The sequence below is a fragment of the Sarcophilus harrisii genome, chromosome 1, assembly GCF_902635505.1.
Source record: "Sarcophilus harrisii chromosome 1, mSarHar1.11, whole genome shotgun sequence".
Taxonomy (NCBI): Eukaryota; Metazoa; Chordata; class Mammalia; order Dasyuromorphia; family Dasyuridae; genus Sarcophilus; species Sarcophilus harrisii.
Genome location: NC_045426.1, coordinates 120,159,378 through 120,173,237, shown reverse-complemented (window position 1 = coordinate 120,173,237; position 13,860 = coordinate 120,159,378). Strand labels below are relative to the sequence as shown.

The 13,860-nt window shown below is 37.0% G+C and overlaps 1 protein-coding gene across 4 annotated transcripts in view; it reads right to left on the bottom strand.

Moving 5' to 3' along the window:
* Positions 1 to 13,860, bottom strand: part of TBC1D24 (TBC1 domain family member 24) — a 44,647-nt gene that overhangs the window by 8,817 nt on the left and 21,970 nt on the right. For 2 of the 4 annotated variants that reach the window (XM_031962397.1, XM_031962414.1), the window contains exons 2-3: positions 2,972 to 3,999; positions 2,079 to 2,096 (exon numbers count right to left, since the gene is read on the bottom strand). In XM_031962397.1, coding sequence (XP_031818257.1) covers positions 2,079 to 2,096; positions 2,972 to 3,936 — 983 coding nt within the window. In that variant the 5' untranslated portion in view covers positions 3,937 to 3,999. Of the gene's footprint in view, positions 1 to 2,078; positions 2,097 to 2,971; positions 4,000 to 10,303; positions 10,421 to 13,860 lie in introns of all 4 variants that reach the window. The other 2 variants (XM_031962404.1, XM_012543344.3) reach the window with 2 other exon arrangements.

Sequence of the window (13,860 nt, the reverse complement as noted above, 5' to 3'; positions counted from 1 at the left end):
TGATTTCAAGAACTGAACCTATTCTTCCTGTTCATATGGTAGCTATATGCGAACGTAGAAGAGTCTAAACTATTAGTAGAATTAAGTTCCTTGAAAGCAGGGATTATAAAGGTCTTTTTTTTTTTTTTTTTTACTCTTATTTCAAATACTCTGTATAGTATCTGGTTCCTAATAAGGCACTGACAAATATTTGTTGAATTGAATTAAGACCTTCAAACTTAAGTTAACCTCCCCCCCCCCCCTCCCCCCGCCCCTGCTACTCCATGCCATTGTGTTCAGGGACAAAGCAAGACTTCCCACGCGCACACATCTCAGATTTCTTTGAAAATGAACTGCTTCTTCAAGACTACAGCTGTAGTTGCCACTTGGAAACCAATCTGAAGAACTTTCCACATGCCTGAATTCCCAGACTTGAAATTCTTCCCCTCTAGGACCCTCTCCAAGGTGGCCCCTGCTGCTCTGACAGCTTTAAAGTGAAAAATGAAGAGATGAACCTTACTTTTCCATTCATTCAAGAATCAACAAAACTTTAGTAAGCATTGACTGATCAGACAAATGACCCCAACAACTCTATCAGTTCAGGGAAGACCAAGTCATCTCCATGAATACTCATTTCTATGGCTCGGAAAGTGAATCCCCTGAGTGAATAGGCTCAGTAGTAGGATAGGTAAAGAACCTCAGACTACAGATATGCAAAATATAAGGGGAAAAGAGGGCAAAGAGAATAAAGGTGAGGGAAAGAGGAAAGAGAGGACTACCTAATTAGGTAGTAGGGAAGATCCTCAAGTTTCTTAATACTAGCAAAAGTCTTACATCTCTTTGCCTCCATTCCTGTCCCTACACCCAATGCAATCCCAATGGAAAAACAATCAGAACCTAGATTTTCTCCTCATTCTGTTGTGTCTTTTACCTGAGACCTCTGGGACTGTACCCGCTTTTATTCTCCTTCACAACCCAGAATGCTGAATTTGCCTCACAGAGAAAGGGAACATTGAAAGTCAAAGATGTTTTAAAAAAAAGGCACGCAGAGCCCAGCTCCAACTGCTCCATCTTTGTTTTGGAGAATGTTTTCAGCCCAGCTGGATCCGGGACTCACCCTCACTCACCCATACTGGTCACAATCTGCCTTTGGCCTGATATATTTAACCAGTCTACAAAATCACTTAATCCTTTGCACCATTGGCACTGTAGGCTACATCAAGAACTTGCTAATCCAAAAAGGAAAATAAGTGGTGCTTCTCTCTAACTCCCATATCAATTCACATTCTTTGCTCCACAAAACTTTCCCTAACATTCTACTCCAGGCCAGAGAACTGTGGCAATGATACCTGTCACTCACAATGTATGACCATGCTGTTGACAGCCTAGGCTTACTTATGGAACTAGTTAGAGGCTCCCTTCTTTCCTTCCCCATTAATAAGGATCAACATTTCAAAAAAAGGTTCTCATTTGGATTTATGCTTTTGGCATCAAAGTTTGTATTGTTTTCACAGTCAGTACATTTTTTGGTGCTTTGGAGACAGGAATTTGAGGTCACATGTAACCTCAGAGCAGGGGAAAGAGTGCTCTGATATTTCCAAAGATCCTGAAGAAAAGCCACATTTCCCTGGAATGGCTCATTCTTTCCCAGAGGCCTGCCCATTTTGTCTCTGTTGCTTCATATGCCCTCACCCACAGGCCTGGAATGTTTTCATTTTACACAAAGCAGAACTGGGGGCATCAAGGTGACCCTTGCTTGTTGAAGTTTTCACCTTTTAGACCATATTTACTGGTTCCCTGGACTGCTCTCCCCAACTCCCATGAACCAGTCCCCACACCAGCAAGGCAGGGCCAAGAGCCAGGCAAGCACAGATCAGACAGACAGACAGACACATTAATAAGGTAAGGTCCCAGAGTCAGCCAAGCCCAAACAGGCAGATAGCACGGTGAAGCAGGGTATGTAGAGTCAGCCAAGCATGGGATAGACATACCCACAGACACACACAGACAGTTGACAAATAGCATGAGAGAGGCAAAGACCAAGGATTGACAGAGAACAGACAGACAAGAGAAGCAGGAAGATTCCATTTCAAACCTACCTTTGAGAAGATGAAACACTAAAAAACAGGAAGAGGCAGTGGACATGGAATTAAAGAAAAAATGAGACAGATAGGAAAAGATTAACAATAAGTTCCTAAATCACAGTAAGCTCTTGTATAGGCCTAAAGAAAAAGCTGTAAACATATTACTTCTTGAACATATATATTTTCATAGTCATATATTTATAAGGATGGCCCCCCACAGTGTTTAATCTGAGGATATCTACAAGCACAGGAGCAATACTGACTTTCCAGCCAGTATCTTTCTGGGACTGTTCTCCAGAGAGGAGCATGGTTTGGTTAAGAAACAACATGGAATATGTAATGGCACTCCAGAGTGTTTGAAGGCCATTCATTAATGCACTCTAGCCACTGGAGTAGTTTCTGAGTAGTCTGAAAGGCAGTTCACAGTCTGTGAGGAATGACTGAAGGTACTTTGGACTTTCCCCTAGAAACTTGTCCCATCTCTCCAGCCAGATTAACTTCAAGTTCCCAGACAGATGGTATAGGCCAAAGGTTGTCCACAGCCGCCTTTTGCCCCACCCCCACCTTCCTCTCACAGATAGGCTATACGACCTTCGGTTCATCACCTTTGTAAAAATTATAAACTCTAGTGATTTTTATTTAAAAGAGCCTTGGAACTGAACGGGAAAATACCCAATAGTCTTCAGGCTTTTTAAGAGGACACTAACTCCTAGCCCAGAGGCACACATAAAATAATTTTGTGCATGCTTATTCCTCTTACAAGCTCAAGCTTCCTGTGTCCAGTACACAAACACGGGGTCACACTCCCCAAAATGTCAACCTACTTTTATCTGAGAGGAAAAGGGAGAAGATGAGAAAGGCTTCCCTGAGCGCTGAGTGTGGCCTGAGAGCCAAATCAACTACCTCACCTCTGATTCTTGACAGTGATGCCTTTCTGCTTCAGAGCTGTCTCATTGGCCATATGCAAGAGCTGGATCTCCTTCCTGGAGAAGAGACGGATGGCAAAGGATTTGTCCAACAGCTTCTCAGGGGATGTTGTCTTATCAATGTCTCTAACAAACATACGGATATCCTGCTTCACATTTTCTGATCCCAGGGGTTGTGTGGCTTTTACCTTGCAATAGAACTTAAGAATTGCCAAAGCAACTCTGTAGAGTACCTTGTAACCCTCAACCAGGAATACATCAAAGACTCGAGCAAAGTAATTGAGTGGCAGATCCCCAAAGAGCCACTTATGCCAGTCACAATAGACCTGTAATACATCCTCTGATGACTCTACCACCAATCTGTGGGCTGTCTGACAGTATTTGTTAACAAGGTCCCCAAATGTCATACAAGAAGACTCAAAAGCGAGGAAACTCTGGTCAATAAACCTCTTGTTGGGGTCATTGCAAGCCAAGATATGACAAGTTTTCTCAAAACACTCTGCTTCATCAATGCTATAATGCAGGAGAAGGGCGACAATGGCCGGCAGTGTTGGACAAAAGGAAATGTCGGGGAACTGGTTAGCAATACACAGGAGGATCTTTCGAACGGCTTCTTCTCCCTGTGGATTTAGGCAGTAGCTTGGGACCAGACTATTGTCCACAAACTCAGGCAGAGGGAGGTTGGTGTTGCTGCGTTTGCCCACAATCTTTCCTACAATATCACTGTACACACTGGCATCTGGTGTGACTGTTCGACATGGAATGTCCTCGATCAGCTTTTGGTAAACCTTCCCCCTAAGAGTGTAGCTTCGGGCCCAGTAGCCTTGGCGTGCCAACTGTTTTATCTCCTGGAAGTCTGTGCTTATCATCTCTTTGGGTCCTTGGTCCGGGATCATAGCTTCCATCTTCTCTGTATCCACGAAGCGGTTGTACTCTGGGGCATCCATGATTCAGAACTAAGTTCCACAAAGGCAGTAGTAGTAGAGGGAATGGCTACAGTCTTCTTGCACCTAGAGAAGAGAAAACAATGGCACTGAAACTCCACCCATTTTAGAGATTTTCTTTCTATTTGCTCTACTGTAAAGCCCACATATTTGAAGGTAATTTTTTAAAAGTCCTGAAAATAGAGTTTATTTAAATATGAGTTAGAAGTTTAAAAACATTCAAAAAATAAAGATAGCTTTAAAATGAGATCTTAAACATCATCAATCTTAAAGAATAAAGATAACTATTAAGTCATATGGTATTAAGCCAGTATATTCAAGAATAAATAGGAATTAGATCTATGATTTCATTGGTGTAAAGAATTTTCAAATGAGGAAACTCCCTTTACTAATTCCAATCAACTTCAGAGTTTTACTCTGAACTGTGTTATAAGAGTTGCTTATAACACAGAAGGATTAAACAGCTCAATAAGAGTTATAAGTCAGTATTTCACAGAAGGATTTAAAACTTAGATCTTCCTGACTTCAAGTCTAGTTCTCTATCAACTATCCCACATTACCTCTCATTTTTATGAAAGAATGTCCTTAAAAGTGCTAGGAACAACTTGTAACAAAAAGGTTGCCATAGTCTCCTTTATAGGTAAGTGAGGAAAACCAAAGAAAACACCTGTGCTTGATTTGGTGTTGGGGGAGTAAATTATTTAGCTTTCAACCAGCTGAGTACTTAATATCTAGATGTGGAACCTGAAAGTGTATGGAACTTTGGAAGCTTGAATTGATCTTGAATTGATCAAATGATCATTGTTTAACTTCTCACTTGGTGGGGAGTTAGTTCCTTTTTCATTCCATTCATGAGTTCTACTTCTATGAATAATTAGCTTGGGTATTATAGAATCACATCTTTTAGAGTTGGAAGGAGCTATAGGAGTAAAATAAAACATGAAAATAAGGAGATTATCAGTATCAGTTCCCAAACTATAAATGTGTTGCCGAATATAGCGTGCTCAATTATAAAATGATAAGACAGTTAAGCTTTGCTTCCCCATTTATTCAACATAAATTTAAGTGCTTATTACAATTAAAGTACAGTGCTAATTAGCAATGGGAAATACACAGATAAAATGTAAAACAATTTCTGTCCTAGGTAGGCTTACATTCTGTGCGCAGAAAATAAAGCTTTTATCTTTAAAAGGTTAGTTGCAAGTAGATTTCAGACAATTATCACTACTCTTTCCTTAACCCATAGTAACCTGGTTTCTTTTCCCACCACTCAGCTGAAGCTGTGATCTTCCAAGTCACCAGTAGCTTCTTTTAATTACCAAATCCCATAGTCCCTTATCCATCCTCATACTCCTTAACCCTTTTGGAATATGAGACTATTGAGTCTTTTGCTTATTTATTTTTGGAATCTATCTTAATTAATCTCTTCTTTGGAATTGTGACATTGTGCCTTCCTAGATCTCTTCTTTCCTCTGATTATTTCTTCTGTCACTGGTCCTTTCTTCTTGCCTAGTAAGTAAAGATATCACTCAAAACTCTGTCCTCAGGCATCTATTTGTATGGCTTAAATTCTGATCTTGAAGCAGATGACTCTCAAATGTATATATTCAGACTGACCACTACCCTCAATTTAGGTTCTCTATGTCTGAATGCTTTCTAGATATCTCCATCAATATCTGAAACTTAGCACTTCTAAAATGAATTTTTAATCTATTTTTGCCACAGGTTAATATTTTCCAATTATTAGCAAAATTCTGAGTTCTATATAAATGTCCGCTAAGTGATTTATAGACTTTATCTCATTGGGACTTAAAACAACCCTGAGTTATGTATACCAGTATCATTCTCATTTTAGAGATAACAAAAACCAGGACGGTTATTCAGCTAATAAGTTTCAGAGATAGGATCTGAATTCAGGTCTTCCTGACAGCTTATTTCTTCCATTGTGCCGTGCTATCTATCCTAACATGTTTATTTTGATGTCTCCAAGAGTTCATATGTGGATCTCAATAGATATGGATAGCAAGTCATCTATGTCTTCCTACACTGTACAATTCTTTTCTGTGTTCTTTCATAAGTCCTTCATAAGAGATCTACCCAGTGCTAAATTTTTTAATATTTCATAGGCACCAGTACAATATTTAGACTATCCATCTGATGCTCTCCATACATAATAACTTGGTTACACATACTTTTATTGTTTCTGACTCTACTTGCTTGTAAGTCACCACTGGTAATGTACTTCAAGATAGTAACACCAATTAAATGGTTTTATGTTGTCTTTTAGGTGAAGTATAACTTTGATTACTGATATTAGAGTTTATTCTTTAAAGTATCACCATATGTCATCACTGAGGCAATACTGTTTAAAATGCATTCTTTGGCAGCAGGGAGCAGCCTGTTCTGCAAATTGCATTGTGCAATTTCCCAAACGTGATCTAGCATTTCCCCATTTATTCAACATGAATTTAAGTGCTTACTACAATTAAGGTACAGTGCTGGTTAGCAATGGGGAATATACAGATAAAATGTAAAACAATTTCTGCCCTAGATAGGCTTACATTCTACTTTCATTCTCCTATTCAATTATAGGCCCTGCTCATTGTCTCTATTTACTGCAAAGAGTTACTCATCTAACATTACAAATCTAAGCAATATGTATTTCCTATGTGGAAAAAAATTTTTAGGGTAACCCTGGATCCCATGGAGGCCCTGTAGAATTCTGGGGTTCAATGCAATCTGCACAATGTAATCTTCAAGCAGAAGCATATGGACCACCTCACTATCTACAGGGATTTTCTCTCCTATTTGGGCTTTGAACAGGACATCTTTCCTGGCACTGGTAAACACCTTTGTACAGAACAGATCTATTTTGATAATCACTTGATATCAACAAAGAACAATTGAATAAAAATTTTCTTTGTGATTATAGCTATCAAGGAATCTTGAATGATCTTTACTATTTCTTTCTTTTTTTTTTTTTTTGGGTTGAGGCAATTGGGGTTAAATGACTTGCCCAGGATCACACAGCTAGGAAGTGCTAAGTGTTTGAGGTCACATTTGAACTCAGGTCCTCCTGATTTCAGGGCTGGTGCTCTATCCATGAGCCACCTAACTGCCCCCTTGAATGATCTTAACATATGCACAGGATATCTTGTGGGAGAGTCTTTAAGGGTACATTTTCCCCCTACTCGGTCAAATGTTTTTTGCAAACAAAAAATATACAAAGTGGAGTCGTATATTCTTTATACTCAAATCATTTGTATGACTGATGATGTAATCTACTAAGAATCATCAGCTGTATAGCATGCCTATTCCCTCTTAATATTTTCCATCAAGGATAACCTTGATGCATAAATGGACGATTTTTATATGAGTCTTAGAGATTAGAAAATAAGTATATGAGTTGGTAGTCAACAACGCCTTCTCCATCACTGTTTTGAAAAATTAAATTGTCTATGACCTTTTCCATTCTTTCAGAATTTTCTCCTTTACCATTAAGAAAAAATCCCCAAGTATCTTTAAAAATAAGTTGCTTCTAGAGTGGATTTCTTATTGGATAAGTTATTTAATCAGGTTTGGCCACAATTCCTGATTTAATTTTCTAAGATGTCATTTCTAATTCCTCATTTTCTTAGTGATATTTTTATTATCTCTACCATCTCAGGACTTAGAGAGACACCAAGGTGGTTGCATCCAAATATTATGGTTGTGCTCTCCCAGACGATGAGAACAAATCACTATTGAATTTCTGGAAGATTGGTTCCATCTTACATTTGTTTTCTTCCTTCTAGCTTTATCTGCAAATGTTCTTAGAATTATTTGATTTAATTGGGTCTCAAGCCAAGTTTTCTGAAGGCTTGTTATTCTCTTCATTTTTTATTCTGTTTTATAAAATTATTTTTCTCCTATTCTCCCCTTCCTCCCAACCAAAGGTATTGGTTAAACCTCTAAGTAATAGTCATAAGGAAAAACAGTGATTTTACTTTTATCCATTTCTTATTTTTTAGAGGCAACAGACTGCCAAATCTTTCTCTTCTTTGTTTTAATCATTGATCTGACTCCAGATTGTTTCTTAAATGGCCTTCATAAAAGTAACTTGTCATTTCCTGTCTGGTAAAATGTCAATTCAGAGTTTTGGCTGGGGTGTGTGTGTGTGTGTGTGTGTGTGTGTGTGCACTTTTCAGATTTATAGTACCTTCCAACTTAAAAATATCAATTTAGTTTTATCATCAGTTATTTCTGGATATACAAGATGAGTTATTTCAGGGAACAAAACAATTCCAGTTAAGCAAAATCAGATATAAGAATTATGACTGCCAATGTATTAAACATTGTGCATCTGCAGGCCTCCACTTCTATACTAAAAGGAAGGAGATACTTCCGTCATCTCTTTTCAGGAAGCAAAGATTGGGTATAATAATTACTCAGCATTTGACTTTGTTTTAGTGTCCTTTTAATTTACATTACTGCAGTCATCATATGTTCTGTTCTTTTGATTCTGCTTACTTCATTTCTGTATCGGTTCATGTGAATTCCATGTTATTTTGAATTCCTCAATTCAGTTTTATAGCAAAATAATATTTTTGTTACATTTAACATACTACAATTTGTTCAGCCCACTTTTTTCCTTACCACAGAAGTGCTATTCTGAATATTGTATATGTGTGTGTGTGTGTGTGTGTGTGTGTGTGTGTGTGTGTGTGTATGTGTGTATCTTTTCTATTTTTTACTTCCTTGCAGGATATAGATCTAGTAGCAGGAGCTCTGGGGCAACGAGGTGGCAGGGTGGATAGAGTGCCATACTTAGAGTCAGGAAGATGTAAAATCCAACCTCAGGCACTTAATGCTATGTGATCCTGGGCAAGTCACTTAATCCCATTTGCTTCTGTTTCCTCATCTGTAAAATAAGTGGCAAACCACTTCAGTATCTTTGCCAAGAAAATCCCAAATGGGGTCATGAAAAGTTGGACATGATTAAAAATGACTGAACAACAAGAAGGAACTCTGGGATAAAGGATATGAATAATTTAATGACTTTTTTCACATAATTCAACCTACTTTCCAAAATGGTTGGGCCTCCTTCACAGCTCTAAGAGTATAGTAGTGTCCAATAATGACTAATTGTCTTTTGACATCATTGCTAATTTGTTAAGATGTAAGATGAAACCTCAGAATCATTTTAGTTTGCATTTTTATTAGTGCTTGATTAGGAGTAACTTTCAACATGATTGTGAATGATTTGAAAATCTTTTTAAAACTATATCAAGTAGAAAATGGTTCTAATTCCCTTGTTAAAGAAGCATCCAGTACATACAGACATATGTATTCATATCTACAGATGGTGATTTCTGAGTTATCAATAATTCTCTTTCATTTCTTAATTTCAAACCATATTTTCCAATATATTTTTTACATTTTCTACTTTTGCCCTTCTTCACACTGATGTCACCAAATATTAATGTATATGTTGACTTGGTTTGGAGGTTCTCATCAGGTTCTTTGTTGAATTTATCATTAATTATCATTTAATGCTTCATGAAGGTCATGATTTGGGTGCAAAATGAAACCAGCTTCATCAATTCTTATATTTATCTTCTGAGGAAAAAATAACTATGAGACATTCTTTCATTTTTATATAATGTATTTGAAATTTATAATGAGAATGTCAATGTGGACGTGGCTTAGTTCCTCCAATAATATAGCAACTCAACTGGTCATTTGGATAAGAATTTTACATTACAAGTTGAATTAATACTTATGAATGATTAAAAACTGATTCTTAATATCTTTTGTTCCTTCTTTGCCACTTGTCACTGCAGGAAGTTAGAGAGAGCTTTAGAGACCCAGACACTAGTTTGTAGTTTTATCTGTTTCAAATTTTGTCATGCCTACAAAAATCCTATTCTGCTATTTTGTCGTGGCATGGAAATGATCTGAATTCTTTTTTAAAAATTGAATCGAATTGAATTTTCAGTCTGAATTCTCTCTTTTCTTCCTCTCCCTTCCACATCCATTGAGAAGGTAAGAAAAACAAAATCCATTACAAATATGTATAGTCTGGCAAAACAAATTCCTACATTAGTCATGAATGACCTGAATTCTGGAAGTCTGGTTATTTCAACAGAATGAAAGCCCCAGCTGGTCTACAAAACTAAAGTGGTTTTGGGTATCATCTCCATGTCACACACTAACTGAACATCCGTCCAGCTAAGTTTGAAGAGGTTTATTTAGAAGCTGGCCACCAGGTAATTAATTCTTTAACATAAAATATTCTATACACATTCATGACTATGATACAAGAGGAATTGATCAGAGAATCCCTAAGGTCCCTTCCAGCTCTAATACTTTACAAACCTATGAGACTGACCTTTTGAATTGGAGATTGTTAACTTAGTCCAATGGTATTATAAATAATGGCTTCAGTTAGCTTTGATGAAGAACCAGGTTATTTTTTCAGATTTCTGATGTTATCTGGGAATTACATCTGAAAAAATATTTTAAAAATCATTTTCTATTTTAAAATGTTTGCCTTCTGAAAATAGAGCTAACATCTCTTTTCTTCCCTTCCCTTCCACAGAACCTCCTAATCTCAGGCAGTGATGAATCATGACTAATATCAAATTCAAGAAAGTATTTTCCTATAAAAAATATTTAGTTAAAATTGAAGTGTGCTGACTAATGATGGACTAAGTTTGATTTTAAATTTATTTTAAAGACTTTCTGAAAGAACTCCAGCAATTTTCCTAGGCTTGATGCTAGGACAAGAATTATCTGGCTTTCTCTGGAAAGAGTCTTGAACATGGTCAGTGTACATTTTTTTTAACGTATCTATATTTGGGGTAAAGTCAAGCTGAGATTTTCTTCCTCCTAGGTTTTTGTTAAATGTAAGGGGAACCTGGTTGCCAAGTCCAGCTACCCTCTAGGATGACAGCCAAGGCACTGAAGGTGAGGGAACTGTAACAATCAGGCGCCTTATCTTAAGATCTAAACTCTAGTATGGAGGTATTAATAGCTGTAATAGTGGTTTCCAAAGTGGAGACTAAAGCATGATCCCAGAAGCATATAATCAACTATTGAAATGGGGGAGTATGAGAAAATAATCACCTTCATAGCCTAGAATGGGCTTGTGTCCAACATGAGAACCACTCTCTCTTCTATTATCACTCACAACTCCTCTACTTGGTTCTACCTTGCATCTCAATACTTCTCACCTTTAGTTCCTTCTATTTCTGGATCTACAGCTCCTTTGCTGCAGGCAAAATATCTCATCTGTTTACAGTATTCCTATATACTGGCCACTAGCTCACATCATGACTGCTTCAGGGACCCCTCCACTGGCAGGCTCTGAGCTTTAAAGTAGTGGTCAGTGAGGAAGAACCCCTCCTTCCCATCCCCCATCATACTCTCTCCACTCCCTTAACTTTTGATTTGGATGAAACCAAGTGAGTCACTCACTATTAACAGTCACGGATGGACTATGATCATCATTTCAGATCTCATATTGTCTGTTACCCTTCCCTCATCCAATCTACTTCCCTCTTTTTATAAGGATACCAACAGCATCTTTCTAGTTACTCAGGTTTTCAAATTTTGTATCATTCTTAACTATTTATTCTTCCTTACCCCACATATCAAATCAGTTTATCAAAATGTGTCATTTCTAGCACCATCTTTCTTATAGCCATCCTTACTACACATAGCCACCACACACCTTCATTTGGGCCCTTACCATCTTTGCCAGGGCTAATGACAACAACTTTCTAATTGGTTCCCTTGCTAAAATTTCTTTTCATTGCAATCCATCCTCTACACCCTAGCTTTTTAAATTGTGGTTAACAACCCCATAAGGAGTCTTGTACCTAAATGTAGGGGTCATGATATTATGATTTATCATCAGTTGGAGGACGGCTAGACAAATTATGGTATATGAATATGGTAGAATACTATTATGTAGCAAAAGACGATGAGACAGTTTCAGAGCCACCTGAGCAAACTTGTATAAATTAATATAGAATGAAATTGTTTAATTTGTATACTTCTTCTATGTGCTTATATACCTAGGATCACATAAAAATTTCTCAAGCAAAAAGGGATAGTGAATAGAAAAAGTTTAAGAAGTTTTGCTTTACATAGCTGCCAAATTGATATTCTTAAAGTATAAATCTGATCATGTCTTTCCAATGGCTCCTTATTTATTCCAGTATCAAAGATTATTTTGCTTTACCTCATCCTTTTTTAATCTCTTTGTATGTTTAAGTTTTATAGGGATAGGAATTAAATTTATTTTATTGCTATATATAACTTCCTGACAAACAAACAAGATTGGCATCCTCTCTGCACCCACCAGTATTAAGGAACTATGTAGTGAAGTTAAATTACTTGCCCAAGGTCACAAATATGTACCAGCATGTGGTACAGGTGTGAATCCAGGACTTCCTGGCTCTGAGGCTGGATTTGAATCCACTAGGCCAGTAGTTCTACAATTTTTTGGACTCAAGATCTCTTTACACTCTTAAAAATCAAAAATACCTTAAAGAGCTTTTGTTTATGTGGATTAGAATTATCAATACTTAACATATTAGAAATTAAAGTGTCTAGGTATTAAGAATATTTTTAACTTCAAGTACTTCCAGGGGTACCTGGACTACATTTTGAGAACTGCTGCACAAGATCATATTGCTTCTTATAAGTTTTATACTGTGAATAATTATTAGTATAATGGTGAATTATATAATTTACAATTATATACTTATACATATACAATATTGTATATACATATTGGAAGATATATGCTAAAACTTTTGTTACTAATAGTAAGCAATACTATTGAGCTATATATTGGAAACATTCAGGATAGAATTGACTACTCTTTGTAAAGTCTGGACCTACCTTTTTTCTCTATTTGAAATCTTAGTTCAACTTAACAGTTTTATTTTAATTTTATTGCTTCCATTCTCTTCCCACCCTCACCACACCAATTACTCTTCATAATGGCAAACATATTTATAAACAAGACAGGCACTAGCCAGAGGAGTACTAACCTTCACCCAGCTCTCCCCAGATTCAGGTTGAATATTAAACTGGAAACTCCAAAGCCACTTCTCATCCCTTAGAAGTCTCCTTTAAAAAGGAGTGACAGGAAGAAGCAGAGCTGGAACTATGCTTGCCAAAGTATAGGCAGATCAGGTAACCTGTTTGCAAGGTAAGGAACGACTTGCAAAGAGCATAGAGGAGTTATCCCTATGGGCTTCTTGCTATCCTAAATTTTGCTCTGCTATCCAGTGGATTTTCTTTAGGCAGGCAGGGGCAGCAGATTTTAGATGTGTTATAGTTTTTATGAAGGGGAAAGAAGGTGATGGGAAAGCTTGAGGTCACAGAGAAATGCTATTAGTAGACATGTCATCTAGAAGATGGAAGTTATCCTAGCTCTTTTTTGTGGCAGCTAAGAACCAGAAACCAAGGTTTTGCTCATCAGTTGGAGAACGGCTAGACAAATTATGGTATATGAATGTGGTGGAATACTATTATGTAGCAAAAGATGAATGAGACAGTTTCAGAACCACTGGAACAAACTTGTATAAATTAATCTAGAATGAAATTGGCAGAACCAAGAGAATAATTTGTACAAATAACAACACTGTAAAAACAAACAACTTTGAAAAACATAAAACTACTGATCCATGCAATGATTATCCAGATCCCAGATGACTCTGGAATTTCATGATGTAACATCCTACCCATCTCTGATTCAGGGTACAATATTTCTTGGTCATAGTCAAGGCAGAAATTTGTTTTGCCTTACAATAAGGATTCTCCACAAAAATATCCACATCCACAAAAAGTGGTGTTTTCAACTTAATATAATCATCTAGAGATGGCTGGGAAAAAATCCTAGCTCTTATTTATTTTCTATATTCTTCTTAC